Genomic DNA, 20,821 nt, shown 5'->3' on the forward strand with positions numbered 1-20,821 from the left:
TTTAATATCACTTTATTCCAGAGCAAAAGGAATCACAGTCTTCCAATGCAATGCCACAGAGTACTGTACAGTATCGTTACAGAATCCATATTTACAGCTAAAATAAATTACACAAAAATAACCAAATTACCATGTAGACTTTAACCAACTACACCTATGGTTTCCATTCACATTACATAAGACCTTCCATCTCAGTCATAACAGTACAGAGATAAACCGTCCCCTTCAGTAGCAAATACCAGCACTCATACAGAACTTCAGAAACCAGACATTATTATAACAACTCAAGAGGGAAAGAAAGCAAAAAGCAGCTTTAAACCGAACAAAACCGTTTGCAGAGTTGGAGTAAATTGAAAACCTGAACAGCTGTGATCAAAGGATCTGCACAGTCCTGCAGGAAGTAAGAGGCTTAGAGCACAAAACGGTGAACAGACATTCAGAATGTGGCTGTTTTGGTTTCCCATTGTTCTTTTCTTCACATTAAAAAGAAAGAAAAAAAAAAACAAACCTGAGATGAGACTCAGATGTCTTCTCACTTCGTGCGGGAGAGAATTTTAAAAATGTGCTTTAAACTATTTCAGTGTCCCCTTTAAAACCGTCTCTCCTGTTGGTGTTTGAGGCGCACATGAGGGAAGACATCAGAGGTTCATCTGCTCGGAGTTTACAGCCTCTTCATGCGAGGCTGCTGCAGCAGATTCACAGGAGATACACGAATGCAGACTGTCGGATTCCCTCTGTCCTGGAGAATTTATCTGAGATGCAACACGAAGGACAAAGGCCCAAAAAACCCCCACTGCCTGCGATGTGTGTCGTGGCACGAAGCGCTCCCTTTACACGGACAACAGGGCCAAAACATAAGTCAATGTTTTTGCTTTCCCTTAACTTCATCAAGCAGAACTGATCTCGGATCAGGATATCATTGCAAGATCTGAACTGAGGGTGAAGAGGAGAACGCTGAAGATGGTTTGGGCAGCGTCCCGGTGAGTCCCAGATGAGAAGATGCAGGTCGGCCCGGGGAGGCGGGAACGAGGAGGAACGTTCCGCCTCATCCTCATCGGTCACTTACGATATCGAAGGATTAGTGGAACTGGAAAACAGGAGAGAGGCGTAGCATTGAAGGCGATAACTTCATGTTTGTGGATCTCAACTCTGCTTAAGTTGATGAGACATTCAAATACTCACTGATGATGATCAGCAGAAGAGCGACAACTACCAGGGCAATAATCATCTTCATCTGTTGGGGACACAAAACCATTTGTCTCAAAACAAAGCGTGGACAAAAGCCAACACAGACGTAGAGCCGCGCAGAAGTCTTCAGATTATTAAAGCCAACGCAGATTGTTGTATAATAACTGGAATGTGATACATGGTTTGTTCACTTTATTTCACAAACATTTTTGACCTTTTATTCAATATTTTTAGAGACTCAAAATGTTTTCCTGTCTTTGCGATACAGCTGAGTGAAATCGGATCGAGAGCATCTGTGAACATCAGGATATAAGACTTGCAACAGATTCTCCCCATGGTGAGTTCAGTGTTAGTTTTTCACCACACAAAGAGTTCTAAAAGGAGGTGCAATCCAATTTCCTCCTTCCTTTCTGGCTTTATTTAACACACACACACACACACCGGTATCAGCAAGTCGGGTTTTTTTAAAGATCAGCGATCGGCCAGAAAACTGCAATTGGTGCTTGCAGTCCAGAGAAAGTTCCTTTATGATGAGGCTGGAGCACATTCTTCCACATGCTTACTGGGTGTCTTACATGACTTGGGTTAAAATCAGGGACATTTTTAAATGTCTGTATTTGCAGACGGTCTGAAAACAGACAGATACCCCACCTTCATGTCTCTCCACCACATCCTCCTGTGCAGCTGTTTGGCTCGGCTGCTGAACGCAGACGCATGGTCCGACAAGCTCTCTGCACCACGCAGAGCCAGGCAGCACACAATGAGAGACAACAGAACAAAAAGGACAAGTCAGTCACGGAAAAAAACCAAACATGTTTCACTTAAGGCATTAAATACACCGGCTTTACTGCTCTGAGCAGATGTGACATCTTTTAAAGACAACTCTATTGGCACGGGGTCATACACTTCCAAAATAGCAACATTTCCTCCGGCTTCCTCGTCGTAACATCTCCCCGCCGCCAGCTCGCCCACGCGCTGCGGTCTGTTTTTGCGATATTGTTGTTAACGTGGTGTCTCTGAATGGTAACAGGAGGGTTATGGCTCAACCTCCCGCTCGCTCTCTTTGCTTTTTGCGTCTGCTGCTTCCATCTCCGTGTGCCTGTTTACGACCCGTCGCTACTACAAAGCGCCGCGCCCACACAGGGCTTTCTGGGAAGACGCTCGTTAATCCCGAGGAATTTCTGACGACGGGTCACCTGCCTGCGCGCCGCGAGGCGTCAGCCGGAGCGCGCCGCGTCGTTCACGCGCTAAGGATGAGGCGCCCGGGCCGTGAGTCACGAACGCGCCGCACAAACAAGCAGAGAAGGAATGTCCTCCAGATGTGCGTCGTCGTTTCGGCAGGCAGGTCAACATGACAGAGCGGAGCGCCTGTGAAGCAACTGTGTGTGTGTTGACGACGCACGAGACAGGAAACAAACACGTGGATTTCAGCATCGTGTCTTCATTAGTGAGGTGAAACAACCGTGGTCGCTTTGATTGGAGCCTGGCTGGTGCGTAAATGTTATGTGATGGAGGGAAGACAACACAGCAGAGACAGCTAGAGTTGGTAAGAGTTTTCAGATGGACGGCTGGGAAATCACTCAGAACCTGAATATAAAGTGAACAGTGTGTGTTTACACAGAGACATCGACTCACTACAAGGGAAGGTGTCTCTAATCAACCATGGAAAATGGTTTTGCTGTTTAATCTAGCTGTAATATATAATCAATTATTTTCTATTCTTGACTACAGGAACACACTTAGAGGGGCTCCTTCACAATCTGATTAAGTGGCTCTTCCTTGGAACAAAGGAACAACTATTTGAAAGAAATCCCATTCACTTCATAACACACACCTGTTCTGCTGCTCATTTAAAAACTCCATGTACGCATTTACAAGTTCGATATCATGTGTAAAGCTGCAGAGTATTTAGGTAAAAAGCTGAAAAGACGCATCTATTTTAGTTCTGATGCTCTTGATCGTCTCTCACCCCTTCATCGTTTACATTTGTTTTACTGAAGATACTGACTTCTCCCTTCAACCCTGACCTGCGGTGTGCCTCAGGGGTTAGTAGTTGGACCTGTTTCCTCCTTTTCTCTTGTGTTTCTTACCACTGCTACACTGATGACACACTCTTGAGAGAGTGTGGAGCTCTCTCAAGAGCTCCACACCCATGCTTAGCAGATATTAGGAAATTTGGAACAGATTTCTAACAAAATCTGTTTCTGGGGACCATTAAACTATCATTAAGGTCATGAAATAACGTTTTCTGTTATTGTTGGACCGGATTCTAGTGCAGACACCTCACAAATGCATCACACTTTACCGTGTGACGACTTTAATTGCCTCTGACTGAATGGATCTGTTCAGACTTTCTGTACAAACAGTTTTTTAAGTGGATTCCCACTCAATAATACTTGCTAAAAAAAAATTACAAAAACATATTTTTTGGTGTATTTCAGCCAATTTCTAATCAGTCTACACCGTGTTCCAAATTATTACACAAGTTGGATTTAATTGTCGTCAAGATTAAACTTTTTGTTGTGCTATTAAATTTACAGATGGTATTGTGTGTCAGAACTCTTTGAATCACTATAATCAATTTCAGAGAGCTGGTTGATCAGTTTGTCTGGCCAGCTCAATTAAAGGAAAACTACTTCACAAGGATGTTCCACATTATTAAGCAGGCCACAGGTTTCAAGCAATATGGGAAAGAGAAAGGATCCCTTCATAATATTCCCACATTTCCTGAACACATGCGCCCCTACTCCCTCCGAAAAAAATTTATTTTACCCCCAACCAATCAAACCCTTGTTCTTTCTACAGAATCTCAGTCGTTTTTTGAACAAAAATAGTTTCTTTATGCCCAGATGTCTTGTAAAAGTGTCAATCCAGTTGCTCCGCAGTGTCGGAAACCAGATAATGCGGTTGGATGCTCTTAAGGGGAAAAAAAAGCAAAGAGTAGATTGGTAATAATCATGGTGGAGAAAAGAAAGACTTCAAGTATACCTTCCTTTGTTAAAGCATTCAGTCTGCTCCGCTGCAGTCACTGGAGAATTCGCACACAGACAAATAGCCTCATGAGTCGTTAGATCTAAACCTTAACATTAATCAATGATTGGTAATAATGTTTAGATGTGGACAGCGTACTGTCTAATTTTAGCGATTTAACTCTCCATGTCCGAGGCATTGTTTTGTTCATTCTGCACAGAGAAGTCAAGGTGAACCCAAGGACAAAACAGGACTCGACCCAGCATGACGAATCCTAAATCAGGCAGATAACGCTCTAAAATGCACCATCTTTTGCAGTAGTTGTAACTTCAAATCTTTTCTTTTCTTTCGAACGAATAACCCTAATGACATTAATTGCGTTTTTCTCTTAAATTGGAAGCACATTGAGCGTTTCCTTGATGACGCTGTACGCCCCCGGGGCCCAAGAGCGCTGATCGCAAAGTAAATGTTAGTAAAAACAACACTGATAGACTCTCTGTGGAGCTGATCCAAGGGGATGAAAAGCACACACGTCCCGCGCAAGAACCAAAGAGGGTGTGACAGAAGGTGTGACTCACCGGACTTGTCCTGCAGGTCATCGAGGCGTTCGCCCCTCTCTATCACTTTGGAGATGTTCTCCTGCATCACGTCGATCACCTCGTCTACCTGAGACTGCACGCTGGGGACACAAATTAAAGCAGGGCACAAACAGAATGACAATTCAAAAAATATATCAAAATATTTATATTTGTTACAAAAATCTAGAGTTATTGCCTTGTTGAAAAAGAAGCGCCAGCGCTTCTGATTTCCCCTGATCTACTGTGTTAACATTTTGAGGATTCAAATTAAAATTGAACTGAAATAATTTTCTTTTTATGCGATGTCATAGAAAAGCAGATACATAAAAGACTCTAGTCAGGAGTTACATGGTGGTGGTGTGGGAGGGGTGGCGTAAGAAAACAGGCCGCCGTCACAAACACCTGAGGAATTTAACGGCCCGGGTTCAGACGGGCGGACGCATTGGAAGCCTGAACTTCTTCCACAGGACATTCCTGCACTCAGTAATGACGGCGTCTAATTTCACGTGGGCACGACTGTGACAGACTGCAAGGTATGGAGCGAGCGCGAAAAAACAGCTTTGCGTGCCAGATGGTCTCAACAATGACCTTGTCTGTTCTCCGGCTGTCTGCGAGGAGCTGGTAAAGATCGAAACGGAGCCTGCGCGATAAATTCTCTTGCACAATATCCTAACAACAGGCCACTTCTGGTAAACACGTCGGAGCCGCGGTTACGTAACGGCAGCTTCAAAAAGTGTGGAGCCGCTGCACCGACCCCGGGGTTCTACAGGGTTTGTGCACTTTTCCCACAGTAAAATCCAAGGCAGCTTTTCAAACTTTCCCAGCACCACCAGCGTCTGGAGATTAAAAACAATACAAATTAAGTAAAAAAAATAAAAAATATGCTCGTTTCAATTCGCTGTTGCATGGCTTCATTTATTCCTGTCATTAATAATATCTTGTGATAATATTCCACAATCTCTAAAAAAAAATCTTGCAACATTTTTGGACATTTTTCAAATAGAAATAATTCAGGCAATTCCAACTGGCCTAAAACAAGAGATGTTTGGTGTGATTTAACTTCAGACACTGAGAAAGAAAAATGTATGTGTCCTTTTATTATCCTTCATCTACAGTATTTGTTTTCAGCCGTTAACCACAAGTATCACCAAGCACTTTCAAGGACTTTGTATAGAAACCAACCAGCATCTAATTGAAATCTGATCGTTTTCAAGGATTTCAAAAACACATGCATATCCTGTTTCTTGCTGCGATGAGGAATCTGTACTTACTGCTTAACTTTGTCATTCTGAGGTCCAAATCTGGGTCCGGTTGGACCTCTCCTGGGGAAAAAAATTAAATACAATGTCAAGGACATTAAAAGTTACCAAGTAATGTTTGATTTGGTCACTCAGGAAATCTAAACTGCATTCTAATATTAAGAACTGCGGCGCACAAGAATTTAGCTATTGTGGATTTCCTCCGATCCGCACATGGTCAAACATATAAATGCACCCCTGCTAATATTTGGTTAAAATTCCAAACTAAAATGAGATAAACCACTAATTTTCAGTGGGTTTCTGTGGGTCGGGTGCATCCCAGAACTGAATCGTCCCCCTGCTGTCCTGGTGGAACACACACTTCTCTTCTTTTTTAACTTTTTTTTTTTTGTCCCAGTTTGGATTGCCTGAGTGAAAGTTGGACACTTATCTGTGAGGTCCAACTGGACAATTATTCTAAACTGGCTTTGGAAAAGATAAAACAGGATAACAATTCATATCTTAAAAAGTCTCTGAACTCGACTCTATTGAACATTCACAGGCTACATGCTCAAAAGTGGAACTCTTCACGGAAAAGCAAACAGTTTAAATGAGTTCGACAATTTTTTGTGAAAACTAAACAAATACCCAGTTAATGTCATGCCAGAAACTAGTTGGTGGTTACAAAAAAAAGAGAAAACAACAAACAAACAAAATATACATATATTTCGACACAAACTCACAGAAAAAAGTCTTCTTCTTCATCAGAGTCTTCCTCCAGCAGATTCCTCTGTCAGAGAAAGAAAATTTTTGCCGCTCAGAAAAATTTAAGATCAAGATGAGGAATCCTTGGAGATGAGAACACTAATAAAAAAATAGCATTTTTCACCTCCAAAGCACTATTTCAATACATATTTTTCATTTCTTATTAACATGAATAAATTTGGTTTAGAGTTGAGTAGATCAACACTTGTTTATGTGGATTATTTTGTTTCGGGACACTACCGCGCACGCAGCATCTCGTCTGTTAGGTGGATGACAAAGTGCATCACCTAGAGGTGATGCTGCTGATGCAGACATGGAAACATTTCTGTACAATACGGCTGAAATAAGCGATCGATAGGAACCTTTTTCCTTTTGCTCTCTGAAGGCAACGGCAATAGTGAGATCGATCTGCGATGCCTGGATGTCGCCTGTGCAGCTGTGCATGCCAAAGCTCGATCCCATCTAACTCCGAGCGAAAACAATCAATATGCTGGGAAGTCAAAGTCAATCTACATCAACTAAACAAAGAACAATGCAACGATTATGAGATCTTAAAGTTGATTACTCTTCTAAGGCACAAAACCTCTGATTGCTTTAATCTGGGCGCACAGTGTTTTTGTGTAAAATCCTATTCAGAGAGAGAGAGAAAAAAGCTGCATTAAATACTCGTAGGAGCAGATGGATGAAGAAAAACAAAACTCAGCTCTGCTTAGATGGAGTTTTTTTACTAATAGCATTCCATTTATAGAAGCTGCAGCCATTACCATCATCTTCCGAGCACTTCAACGCTACAAAGAGCGGAGAGAGACGAGGAGGGACCAGCATACCTTATCAGACACCCAATGTACATTCTACACATTCTTTATTTCCTCTGCAGGTCATGTGCAAGAAATCTGAAAGGATGGCAGCATGTGACCATAAAACGCTCTCCTTTTGCACAACCTCTCTCCCGGTACCAGAGATGCGAGGAGAACTGGTAATAATTATCACAAGCAGAAAACTAGGAGAGGAAGACGTTGCGTAAGCGTCCCACCCCAAACATCCCCCCACAGTAAGCGCGGCTTTGATCCGAGGTAAAAACACCACAAAAGAAGAAGGGATGGGTGAGGAAGAGGAGGTGGGACAGGAAGAGCAGCCTGATGAGGAGCAGATATTTGGCCGCGAAACTTTCTGGAGACTCCGCCGTGTCGCCAATGTTTTTATTGGTTGTCTGCTGTTTAATCCAAACCGTGATTTCTATTTATTCCATCTCCCTCTTCCATCATCGTGTATGTTTGCTTCTGCCACTCCTTGTTTACTCGAGCCGTCCTAACAAACCAGAACCCCAAATCGTGTTATTTTTCCACTGCGTCTGGACCTCACCCTCTCGCTGCGGACGGATCCCGTGACCTCGTCGTCGTTGAGGTGTCGCTTAAACTTGGGGGGCATGTTGTCTTCGGGCTGCTCCTCCAGTTCTGGCTCCCTCTGTAGGACAGGAGGAGATCATCACGAGTTTGGAAAGAGGGAGAGAACGGTTTGATGTTTTCCACTCTCCAACAAGAGAAAACGAGTTAGCTGTCAACGCTGCCAATTGATCTACCTGAAATATGAAGACCGACTTATGAAGTCAATTATTCAAAGAGGCATCTCAATGAATTAGATTATAAAAAATAGGTAGAACCAGGATTTCCTGAACACCCCTCTGAGAGGTTTTGCTTTTATATAAGCTAAAAGCTTATATAAAAGTTAAAAGCTTTCCAATAAAATGTATCCTAAGACGGAATATTTCAGTATTAAATTATTTTGTCTTGGTGTTTTAACATATTATGCATTAATTATCACATTAAACAAAAACAAACTCTTCCCTTAGGCCTGGACAATAAATCAAGATCAACATCAATAGATAACATGGCATAGGAATGATTTTAGCAGTTCAACCTCTCATGGCCAGCTAAGAAAGGTGGGTCGCATCAACTGACTCACTCACTCTTTGGTTACCTAGCAACAGCCTGTTGAGTACCTGGCGCAGCAGCAGTTTCAGGTTTTGCCACCGTGCCACATAGCTGCTTAAAAATAATAATAATTTAAAAAAACTCACAGGAAAGGTCATGGCACCAGTTTGGTAGTATATCCAATATTAAAAACAAAAAACTAATCAATAATTACCAATACCGATTGACATTAAATGCTTATATTTAGATACATTTTTCAGCCATATCGTCCAGCCTAACCTTTCAAGTAACGAGTCACTACATTATGTATTTCATAAGTATAATATATCAACTAAAATATGTTAACTTTTAGCAGATATTCTCAGAATTTGTATAGCTTTAAAATAATCTTTAATTTTACATTTTCTGACAGATTTAACTCAGATCTACTGGTTATTAAAAAAGGAAATGTCATCACAGCTCTGGATGCCACTGGGCCGAAGAAAATCCTACGAAGCGCATCTGGAAAACACGCTGTCCTTCCAAAAACACATCCTTGAATCTCAGTTTGGGTGCTATGTCTTCCAAAGAGTGGTGTGTGGGGGTGGGGACACACACACAAACATATCTCAATAAAATCCCTCTGTGACACTGAGCTAAAAAACATGTGACCCAAGAACAACAAGCAGTCATTCAAGGGGCAGGGAAGCATTCACACATACACACACGCACGCACGCACGCACGCACGCACGCACGCACGCACGCACACACACACACACACACACACACACACACACACACCGCCCCATTTCTCTCTGCGATAGTAAGACTTGTACCATTGATTCCGGTTAAGTCTGATACTTTCTTAACGTCCGTTTCTGGCGTCGCGGTTGGAAAAGAAACAGCCTTTCCCCAGCCAAGAGAGCAGAGGGGAGGAGAAGCAGGGGACAGATCTGAAGAAAGTCAAGAAACACAGAGAGAAACAGGAGACTGCAGACCGAGCTAAAGGGACGATTTACAGAGACAAATGTACTAATTCAACTAAATTCTTTGAATTTAGTTCAATGAAAAGCACTGCAGAATTCACATATATTTTTTAGCTAAACTTTCACAGAGATTGCTTGATAATTAAGCTTGTAAAATAGTAATAATTACAAGGGGTTTTATAGATAATAGTCTTAATTAAATGGAAAGAGAGAGCAGAGTTTCTACACATTTTTCATTTCAATTTTTTATTTTTTTTACCTTTATTTCCCAGTTGTGGACATTTCATTTGAAGTCATTAACACTCATGCAGCAGACAGATTATTTTCTCTGTATGATACATAAAATACAACATAACTTGAAGGAGACTTTTGAATCAGCAGTGTAGTGAAGTTCTGTTTCACAACTAAACAAAATTACGATACTTCAAAATGGCTGAGGCTCAGGCTTCTCAAATCAGGACAGATTTGAAACTTTGAAATATATATTTTTTAATGGAACTCTCTTAAATTACTTAAAAATAATTTTAAAAAGCAGCTCTTCCATTGCCTTTTCATTTTCGAATTAGTGTGTGTTAACGTGAGGTCACTTGGCCAGAAGCTTAAAATCTCCCAAAATGATGACTAAAATATGAAAGCTTCATCTGGAAATTGAAAGATAAAGAACGTGAAATATATACTGATGGAAACTGAGATTTGTATCTGCAACAGATTACTTGTGAACATTGGGAAACATCAATTTTCTAAATATCCTGACAGGCTGCTGCGCTATTCCCCTGAATTATGATTCAGCTTCATTAATGTAATTTCCCTTGAGAATTAATGAAGTATTTCTGACTCGACGTTGAACTGAATAAGTATTTATGGAAACATTTAGACGAGGGGTTTCCATCTCCAGTCCTCAAAAGACAACACGCTGCTTCAACACGACTGAATAAATGGATGAATTCCCTGCGACGCATGCTGCCAAGTTCTGCACAGGCCCGACTTCACTGCTGAACCAGGAAGACGGAAAAACATGCAGGACTCTTGAGGGCTGGAGTTGGACACTCTTGGTTTGGATGCATGTGCGTGTCCATGGGCAGCCTCTTTCACATGGAATTGTGAAGACGTTGATATCGAAAGTGCATTAAAGTTAAAACGAATAAACTCATAAATTCCTCACATAGTGTGCATGAACACAAAGCACTTACTTGCAAGATGCATGGAAATATTAGTCTCCATTATCATTTCTTTAAATAAATGTCGTAATAGAAAAGCACTGTCTTCTGTTTTGAGTTCATTCTCATTTAATATTTTGAGTAATATTGATTAATAATGCTCACATATGAGCATTAATGACCAATGTTTATTTCCATCCTGTTGACATTTGTGTATCTGTTTCTAGACAGGTGGACGTTTGGCCATGTCACAGTGACAGTGATGCAGTAAAGGACTGTGGGATGTTTAACTGAAGTAAAGAAGTAATGTCAGCAGTGTGGTCATTTGTCATAGTGGCAAAAGAGTACAGAAACATATACAATATAAATAATATTGGTAAATATCAAATGTCAGCCATGATGTCGATATTGGCCTAAATGTTCATACAGGTGCATCACCAGTATTGACAAAGACATAAATAATAAAAGCTCAATTTGATGTATTCTTAGCTTTTATACAATAATGCATTTATTTCTTTAATAGTTAAATCAGTGTATTGGAAATACACTTTCCAATAAAAACATAAATAAATTGTTACAAAATGTTTCCATCTTTGTAGGAAAATCTGAAAGAACAGAGCTCCTCAATATCATGAAAACATCACTTTCTGATATTACTACTGAATATTGCGATGACAATAAACAATACTCTTCATCATAACTCCCTTTTCATTCAACTGGATGTTTTCACAATCTTTCTGAGACTGAGGTCATCGCTCCCCAATATCAAATGAGGGCATTAAGAACAGTAAAAGTTCATTCACGTGAAAAAATACATTATTGGAAAGCAGGAAGTCTTGATGACCCGGATGTACTACTATATACTCTATCCATGCACTCTTTTGTGGTTTGATGACTGATATGTAGAGTGCACCTCCACCTTGAATGAACAGAAACATTTTTAATTGTTTTTCACAGATATTTTCACCACACAATTTTTTTTATAATTTCTTTTTTTTTTTTTTTTAAAGAGGTAAAAGTATGTTGTTGCTTCTTAATGTCAAACCCAAGCAGCGTTTTCTTTAAAAGGTCAAATGACCTGGTGACCCTATATTCAAACATCAATTGCCATTTCTCTTTTAAGTGCTTTCTATCTCGTTGCTCGTGCCCACAAGCTATTATTTTAAAGGCACAATCTGCACAAATGTTCATTGCGAAGCTGTCATAGCTAGCTGTGTCTTCTTGTGAAGTAAAAAGCAGATAGCGCAGCAGCATGATTATTTTCAACCTGCGCATATCCAGAAACACTGACTTATGTCACATCACACCCATTTCAACTTTAGCTTTTCATTAAGCTTTGTTTACATCACCCTAAACAAACAAACACTCGAGTCTCGTTTTCTGCAACACACCTAACTTATTACAGGCTTTTAAAGCAGAAACTACCGTAACAACGAGTCAACTACAAAACCCCACAGAGTCATTACAATATAATAAACCCATGTAAAACAGGCCGCTGCTAGGCTAGGCTAAGCTAGGCTATGCTAAAGCAGGCTAGGTTAGGCTAAGGATGCCAACGTCACCAGCTACCTGCTGTTCGTCCGGAGATCCGCTGAATAAACTCCAACACGCACAGCTCCTGTCGCCAGTCCAGAGATTTCGCACTTTTCGAGGCCTTATAGATCGCTCTGATTCATTTTACAGGCTGTTCTGGACGATGAGACGCCGTGATCATTGTGGATGTCGGAGACGAACCTCCGGTCTCTTTCCTCGGTCTGAATCAGCTGACCACAGGCTGGCCGGAAGTCGCAAACAGCTGGACGAGGAGAGATCGCCACAGATTCTTGAGGGTAACAAGATTATTTCAATATTATTTCTCCTGCTTTTATGTGTTTTCGGTTCCACCGACTAATGTCTTGATGATTTATTGTTTGGTGGAGACTGAGTGGAGTAAAATAAACAGAATCGATCGAGTATAAATCAATTTTCTGGTCATCTTCCTCAAAAGCTGCAGGTCTGATATAATTTCTGATAAATATCTACTATAAGAAATTAAGAAATATATTGCCATGTTACCCCCCTTTTATTTTACTTTTAGGTTTTAAAATGATGAAAAACACAAAACTTTTTAAGAAAAAAAAGTGTTGACACATTTTATTTTATTTTATCTGACGTTGGAATTTGTGGGAAATTGTGTAGAACAAAAAATAAGACATATGAATACAGTTTCAAACTTAGGCCCAAATAAGTACTTGTGGTTTTATGTCGCTTTCCTGTCATACTTCTTAGTTTCAATCTGTCTACTGTTAGATTTTTTTTCTCAGCACATTTAGCGCTCCGCGTCCTCCTCGCCGTTAGGGGGCAGCAGAACGCCCGTTGTACCACATAGAAACCGAAACACGAAGCAGAGCAAAGTTTGAACCAGAGTGCATGTGGATGTTTTGCATGACGACGCCGCATGTAAGTCAGTGTGTATTTCGGTTTTTAATCCTTTAAACACGTAGTGTTTGTGTGCCTGCGGTCATTGCGTAATACTCTACGTGTTAGCTGATGTTTCTCTTCCTCGGCAGCTGTTTTTAGCCCTGACAGTGAGATGCAGACCGCAGCAGGAGCGAGCTCCCCTCAACTTCGCCCTCTGTTTGGCGGAGCTCTGTCGGCGGTTGTCCCCGACAACGTCACCGACATGAGCGAGCTCAGGGAGATCCCCGACAACCAGGAGGTGTTCGCCCACCCCCACACCGACCAGAGCTTGATCGTGGAGCTGCTGGAGTACCAGGGCCAGGTGGCCGACCAGGACGCAGCCAGGTACCACTTTGAGGACATCGCGAGCAGCAACAGCGCTCGGGAGCCGGGAGCCTTCGAAGTGAGTAATGTCGTGGCCCTGCCCAAGGACGACGTGTCCCTGTTGGAGTGCAGCAGCGCCTGGACGCTGAAGGGGACGCAGTGTGTGTCCAAGTTCAACGAAGAGGCCAGGAACACGGTGGGCATTCACTTGGGTCTGCTCCGCCTGCCGCAGTTCTCCACAGACATCCTGATAACCTTCAACGACCCGCAGAGCATCACCCCCGAAAGCAGCAGCGCCTCCACAGCTCAGACACACAGAGACCCGTGGACCGTGGACGACTTCCGGCGCACTTTACTGTCTCTGACTTTGCACGACCCTGGACTGTTCGGCTAGAACTTCCACTTCTAGCACCACCAGACTATTTGTTGCTTTTCTCTCACACACGTTATAGAACAGACATGATTTTAAGAGCTAGAGATCATAGGTGAAATACGGTCTCCTTTGTTTCTGGCAGGCAAATTAAATTAGAATCAAACTTCTTGTCATCTGGTCATAACTTTGTTAAAAATGATGTTTCAAGTAACTCTGACCCGTGAATGGCTGGCACGCAAACGTCCCCTTTAATATCCGTCCTATTTAGTACTAAAAACGACATGCTTGGATAATTTGACCTATTTTATGAATCTGAATGAGCATGACAGAAGTTCATAATTAAAAAGAATACGATTCTTAAGTTTGTCTGACTGTAGCATGCCAGCTACAGCTGCAAAAGCATCAGTTTGTTGAGATTTTGTACACCACAAACTTCTGTTTGTTTCCTCAAGTCTTATGCAACACACCACCTCGCGTTAGAGCATAACTGTTGAGTGAAAGGGAAATTATGTGTTCATTTTCATGTCTATTTTGATCCCCATAAACAGAACCTAGTGCCACTAATTGACTTCAGAAGGAGCAAATGTAAAATCATCCTTACCAGAATAACTCCAGTTCTTCCGTGAGGGCCTGAGAGGTTTGCTTGAGAACAAGCAACATCATGAAGATCAAGCAACGTCAGGCAGTTAAAGGAGAACGTTGTGGCAAATTTTGGACATCTCACGAAGAATCCTTCAAAATATCTAAAAACATAAAAAGTGGAAGAACACTGAAATCCACCCATATCACCCTCTAACCCCCACACTGAACGAGGCGTCACGCTAGCACAATGTTTTTCTTCAGCAAAGACGGGGAAGCTCAGAGTTGATGGGAAGATGGAGCTAAAACATGAGCGATCCTGTAAGACACTTGTTTAAGTCTACATAAGACTTGAGAATGAGGTGGAGGAGCTTCTTTTGACAAAACAAATGCGAAGTATGCAGCCATAGAGGCAGCTATGGATGTATTTGTGGGATTAAATCTTGGCTTATGCCTTTTGAATTCTGCCGCATCAGAATCTGCAGGTATAACCAAAGGCTTGAAAAAAGTAACTACAAAACCAAACTGTTTTAAGATTGTTATGTTAAACGCTAGTTTGAATGAAAGAAATAGATATATTTATGCTTGGCTGCGGTAGGACCCGGTCTGATCATCACCATAGAACAATTATGAATTCCTTTTTTTTTTACATATATATCTATATAGATATATATATATATTTTTTTTTTTTCCCAATGTTTTTTGTGGGCTCTAGTGACCCTAATTTGAAAGTAAGCTGACAGGAAAGAGGGAAAGGAGAGAGGGGAAGATGTCGCCAAGTGCCAGCAAATCGAAGCCGCGTCGAGAACTAAGGCCTCCAAACATGGGTCGCGCTAAACCCCTACACCAGCACAGCACGCCCAGATTCATTATGAATTCTATCATGTATCAGAGAGTGCTTGGGGAAAATATGAGACCAGCTGTTAAAAAACTAAAAACAAAAGATTAAGTTAAAGCTGAAGCAGAATGCAGCACGACGACGACCCGAAACCTGCCAGGAAATCCACCGAGGACTGGTTGAGACTTAACAGAAGGAATGGAAAGTCTTGGAAATCAGTCAGAGCCCAGACCTTTTTTCTATTCAGACTGTGTATAATAGTTCTTAATCATTAATTTATTCAGCACAATCTTTGTTGCTTACTTGAAGCAGTGTGGGTTTTGTGTGTGCACTACAGAAATGCCAGGTCGATGCGTGACTGTGTGTCAACCTGGTTGCAGCAGAACCACATTCTGGCCCAGAGCGACTCTTTAGAAGTGCACTTAAACCATAACCTTCCATCGCAGACTATATTATTAGTCCAGTTAGTGACTGCCAGCTTGGACTCCACAGTTTAAATCACCATATTTCTAAGAGTACAGTGGTAATACAAACTGTCTCAATGGTAAAGTTCATAATAGTTAAGGGGAAATATAATCACACAGATCCAGGAGGGAGAAAAGGTAAACTGTAAGTACTAAACCACGAAACTGAGTGTTTCAGCACTCTGGATTTGGTCATAAAGAGAGAGCAGCCTGGGGACGACTCTCAGCAGGAATATGTATTAGGTCATGTGTTTCCATCATTCACAGCAGCGGGTTCATGGTGGAATAATTCATCCTTCTGAGCCTCTTAAGTGTCTTGGAGAGACTTCATTCACGAGAGAGTTTGTTGAAACGCAAAATTTATGGGACGGAAAATGGACGTCACTTAAAGTCTTTTCAGATTTGAAGTCACGCGTGACATAATTTGAGCTGTTTTAAGGACACGGTTCAATCGTTAGAAAGAAGAAAAACAACCAAAAAAGTCAAGTTTCAGCAGGTGTTTACTGTTTTAATAAAACTCGCCACAGCGGGAGACAGCAGGTAAGTCTTGCATGCCAGTTAAAAGGAAGTGCAGCTTGTCTCCCCAAAGCCACATCAAACTCTCCTCTTCCTCTGGCTTAATCCTAATGGATTAAAAGCTCATAAAGTCAGGCATCCTTTTCTCCTGGAGCAACGCATTCCTTCAGCAAACACAACATTGCAACAGCAAAGTCTCCTTCAGATCACTTTGGATGATAGTACTTTGACTGGTTCTGTTTGTCATAAAGTTGATAATGTCCTGTTTTCCAGGCCTGATGAAGAGATTTCGGGAAAATGCATCCAATGCATCATGTCTGGAGACGGTTTTCCAGACTCCATCAGGCTGAGGCTTTTCCGGAGCTTGAAAACATCATCAAGTTTCCCTACTCGTAATCACGGCAATCATTTTTAAATGCTTTCATGATGGTTTAGCTACAGAGAATGTTGCCCAGCATATCCATGCCGAAAGGATGCGAGCATGAATGCTAAACACGCTTTGCTCCAGCATATCCGATACTTGCTGTAAAACAAAGTGGTTTTCATTAGTCAAGCAAAATGCATGAGTTTTTGCTGAAACATAGCAGTTTGTCAAGACGTTTCTTCACTAAAATGCTCCGTTTTACAGTAGGATAGTTCATATCTTACATATGCTTGTTGCATATTAACCCAGAGCGAACCTGAAGCATAAACAAACTGACCATTTGCTTCCTAAAGATTCTGCAGACAAATTAGAGAAGTTTGATGTTTTTTAGTTTTTTGGCCCGTCTTTTGTAACTAATAACTTCCACTCTTCTGAAGAGGCTTTCCACAAGGTTTTATGGTGATGCTTATGAGAGTATTTTTATTGACAATTTCTTAATTTATAAGGCCTGACTCACAGTCCTTGCTTCATATTTATCCCAAAGGTGCTTCTCTTGGGTCGATGTCAGGACTTCATATTTTTAACCTTACGTCGTGCGGTGTTGAGCAGTCATGTTGGAACAGGAAGGGCCCATCCTGAAGCTGTTCCAACAAAGTTGGGAGCATGAAATTGTTCAAAATGTCTTGGTTGTTTTGATCTTTGGGTAAGTGATTGATTGAGTTTATATGCTGACATAACATGAGCAAGAAGAAAAAAGTTATTTTAACATCCTATTAAGGTTCAGGGGCTACTGTTATTTAGGATTGAAAAAAAATACAACATTCATTAAATTAAAACTAGAATTAAATGTGTAAGTGTGAATTTGTGTTTTTTATCTAATTTAGTCACAATAAAAAATATCACCACATATGGAACAAAAGGACGGTATATCCAGCAAGTTATTTCAGAAGTTTGTTGATGGCTTCAGAAAAATGTCTGAAAAGCACAACATGGTAAAGGACATTTGATTAAAGATTAGTGAGTGTGTGTGTAACTTTGACACCTTTTAAACTAGACAAAACTCTGCATAAATTCAAATTTGTCCACCGAATTGTTTTTAAAAATATGTTTAAGTTGTTAACTGGATTATCATTTCATCTGGAAAAAACAGCAGCTTAAATAAGTCACTAAAAATCAAATCTAACCAAAGTTCACTAAAAACACTCCTTTATGTGATAAGCGTGTTTAAATATATTGTACCAGAAGTGTACCAATGTAAGTTTTCCAGACATTCAGCTGAAAGAAGTTCCAACTGATCTAAAAGAAAACATGTTTAAGAGCCTGACTCACATCCTCAGTGCTTCTAATAGGCATCAGTCACAGGTGAATGCATAGTTCCTGTTCAGAGACCACAGGCATTTTTTACCAAATCTCTTCTGGTATCACTGTGCTATGTCCACTGAACATCCCACTCTCCCCTTCAGGGTTCGTCTCCTCCCAACCTCCCATCGCTCCATCTTTTTTGGAGTCCATCCTGAACAACTTTCTGATTCTTGTGCCAAAATCCATGGGCCCAGCCTTAGAAACAGAGAGATCTGCTGCTCTCATTAGGACCCTGGAGCTTTTCATTTTATGAATTATGGTCTTCTCTGAGTCTATCTTCGTCAATCCCAGGAAACTAGAACGCAAACAGGCGACTTGGAGATTCAACTTTGGCACAGGAGAGCAAAACTGGAGGAAGTGATCGCTGCCTTTTTTTTTTTTTTAAGTTACCTTACAGTTATTTTGATTATGGTTGTTATAAATAAAACATATCCCAAAACAATTTGTGTCAAAGATGAACTCACAAAATAGAACCTTTGAAAATAAAAGTTTATTAAAATTAAGAGAGAAACAGATATAACCCAAGCCCTGTTCAGCGGTAGGCTTCACAACACTAATTACAAGGGGAACCATATAATTTCAACCCAGGTTGGTGCACTTTTTTGAAACCAAAGAACTTTTAATCATCCTCCTTCTTCTTGGCTCTATTGTGAGGTACGGTTGATTTTCTCAAAGTGCTCGGACATGGCCGCAAGTGCCAGGTAGCGGTGAGACATTGAATTCTTTACCTCTTTGGGGAGTTCGGCGTAGCTACAGATAAGAGAGAAAAGAAAAAGTTAGAGCAACGAGTAAAGTGAGCATTTTTAAAACACTGACGAAGGCACTTCATTCCTAATAAGACGGGGGTTCTGATTTGGTATTTTCTAGATCCACTCCAACAGCACGTTATCCTCTGGCTCCCTCTTGTGGTAGAATACAAATAGTTGTTTACGTTTTGTCATATCCGTCCGGCTCGAAACAAGGATCCCATCCAAAGTCTGGAGGCCCCCTGGGCTCCACAATCATCCCCTAAATTATGTTGAGAAGTATGTCAGATGCAAAACTACACAACGCAGACACTGAAGAAATGTCTGTGAGACAGAATCTAACCTCAATTTTCCCTCTGAAGAGCTGCACGGGTTCATCTTTACCAGCACTGAATCCAAAGGTGCAGAGAGCCCATGCTGATTTATCCTCAAAGCCAGCTAAGAGCGTGTAGAGGCCTGAATTACAATCCCACAACCAAATACCAAAAGATTAGAAATATTGCAGAGCTTTAATCACAATGTGTTTACTCAACATTAAAGTAACAATTACTTCACTACTTACCTCGTGGCTTTAGTTTCTTAAGAAACCATTTGCTAGAAACAAACAAACAAAAAACAACTAATTCTGGTAAAGTTTTATGATCTGAGATGTATGAAGTCATTAGGAATAGGAACTGCACTTACATGTAAGGACCAGGCAGTCCTCCTAAAGCCCTGAAACACAGGCAGGTGTCTTCCACCATGACCGGTCCATCAACCTTCAGGATGAAAACTTTCACTTTTATTCTGACAAAAATAGGTGAAACTCAGGGGGAATCTTGCGGTTTTACGGTTACGATATAGTGTACCTGCCGTGCAGCCTCCTCACACTTCTGTATGCATATTTCATCCGGCTCCCCCTGGAACTCAGGCACTAGGTTCAGATGAAGAAGAGTGGGCAGAGACAGAGAGTTATGCCTTTATATTATTTATATGCATCATAACTTGTGGTGCACATGTTTCCCCCAAAAAAATAATAGCAATAATAATAATAGTGTTTTATAAGAAAGGGACTGTGAATAGTAACTTGAGGTTGATTTCAAACATTTGGTCTGTATTTACTGATGGTAGCCATATAATTGTCTTCTTTAACCATAGTTTCTTCTTCCACTTAGTGTTTCATAAATATGCTTTGATCATTACTTTCTTCAGGTATGACCTTTTGAGGCTTACCCTCCAGGTGAAGCATCAATGAAAATCTGAACTTCTGTCAAGTCTTTCTAATAATTGTGCAGCCCACGTTGACCCACACTGGGGTTCAGGAAACGTTTGTATTTGTTATGGGTTAGCTCAGTTAGAGTGCAACCCCATTGAGTTTCCAATGTTAAACCTTTTCAAGTTATCCTAATTTTTCGAGACACTTTCGGGGGGTTAACTAGTTGCACGCCATAATCGTCAGATTTCACTCAAATAAATTCTTGAACTACATTTCTATGTGTTTTCTCATTTTTAACTGAATTAATTAACTCAAATAAAATCACAAAAGACCACAAAGGAAAACTGGACGTTTTTACTTGTGGTCAAACGTTGCTGCCTTAAAATAAAAAATAACGCTATTTATTTTAAGTGAGGTGTCTCCTTTAAGTACTTACAATCAATCTTTTTCGACACAATTTTGTAGGGAAATTTGTCTCCGAGTATGTGGACGACCTGAAGGATGGGGGGGGGAGGAAACGAAATTGTTAAACATAAACGGTACATCTAAAACGCAGCTCACGGATATAACAAACAAATGAGATAATCGTCAAAAGAATAGAAACTTTAAACGTAAAACAAGACAGTAGCAAATAACAAAACGTCAAACTCTTACTTCTTCGAGTTTCTTTGCGTTTCCAGTTACAAAGACCACAGTTTTTCTTGCTGGGGCAGCCATGTTTAACCACACCGGGAGAACTAAAAAACCCGGACTGCAGAGTTCCACCTTAGCCAATGAAATCACTCCCTTCACCTCGCAGCGAATCAGGTACCAGCAAGCGTCCTCTCC

The 20,821-nt window shown here is 41.0% G+C and overlaps 3 protein-coding genes across 5 annotated transcripts; 1 reads left to right on the top strand and 2 right to left on the bottom strand.

The window, feature by feature from the left end:
• On the bottom strand, positions 1-12,476 carry vamp4 (vesicle-associated membrane protein 4). Of its 2 annotated transcripts, XM_055044629.1 has the most exons (9): positions 12,363-12,476; positions 9,487-9,603; positions 8,102-8,203; positions 6,718-6,764; positions 6,008-6,058; positions 4,737-4,837; positions 1,840-1,919; positions 1,183-1,234; positions 1-1,087 (listed from the first exon to the last, which is right to left on the bottom strand). In XM_055044629.1, the coding sequence occupies exons 2-9, from the start codon at positions 9,487-9,489 to the stop codon at positions 1,059-1,061; spliced, it is 465 nt and encodes a 154-aa protein (XP_054900604.1). In that variant the 5' UTR covers positions 9,490-9,603; positions 12,363-12,476; the 3' UTR covers positions 1-1,058. The 2 variants fall into 2 exon arrangements, with proteins under 2 accessions (XP_054900604.1, XP_054900613.1); XM_055044638.1 differs by lacking the exon at positions 9,487-9,603 and having other exon boundaries at positions 12,363-12,464.
• A 10-nt stretch (positions 12,477-12,486) lies between these two features.
• rangrf (RAN guanine nucleotide release factor) lies at positions 12,487-14,097 on the top strand. Of its 2 annotated transcripts, none has more exons than XM_055044588.1 (2): positions 12,487-12,622; positions 13,343-14,097. In XM_055044588.1, exons 1-2 carry the CDS (start codon positions 12,490-12,492, stop codon positions 13,948-13,950), a joined length of 741 nt encoding a protein of 246 aa, XP_054900563.1. In that variant the 5' UTR covers positions 12,487-12,489; the 3' UTR covers positions 13,951-14,097. The 2 variants fall into 2 exon arrangements, with proteins under 2 accessions (XP_054900563.1, XP_054900571.1); XM_055044596.1 differs by lacking the exon at positions 12,487-12,622 and adding an exon at positions 12,649-13,232.
• Positions 14,098-18,522: 4,425 nt separating this feature from the next.
• Positions 18,523-20,757, bottom strand: itpa (inosine triphosphatase (nucleoside triphosphate pyrophosphatase)). Its single transcript, XM_055044619.1, has 8 exons — positions 20,648-20,757; positions 20,430-20,487; positions 19,647-19,711; positions 19,483-19,556; positions 19,361-19,392; positions 19,142-19,254; positions 18,984-19,060; positions 18,523-18,802 (listed from the first exon to the last, which is right to left on the bottom strand). Exons 1-8 carry the CDS (start codon positions 20,708-20,710, stop codon positions 18,697-18,699), a joined length of 588 nt encoding a protein of 195 aa, XP_054900594.1. The 5' UTR covers positions 20,711-20,757; the 3' UTR covers positions 18,523-18,696.
• Between the last annotated feature and the right edge of the window lie 64 nt (positions 20,758-20,821).

Source organism: Poeciliopsis prolifica, unplaced genomic scaffold, assembly GCF_027474105.1.
Source record: "Poeciliopsis prolifica strain line A6 unplaced genomic scaffold, Auburn_PproV2 SCAFFOLD002, whole genome shotgun sequence".
Taxonomy (NCBI): Eukaryota; Metazoa; Chordata; class Actinopteri; order Cyprinodontiformes; family Poeciliidae; genus Poeciliopsis; species Poeciliopsis prolifica.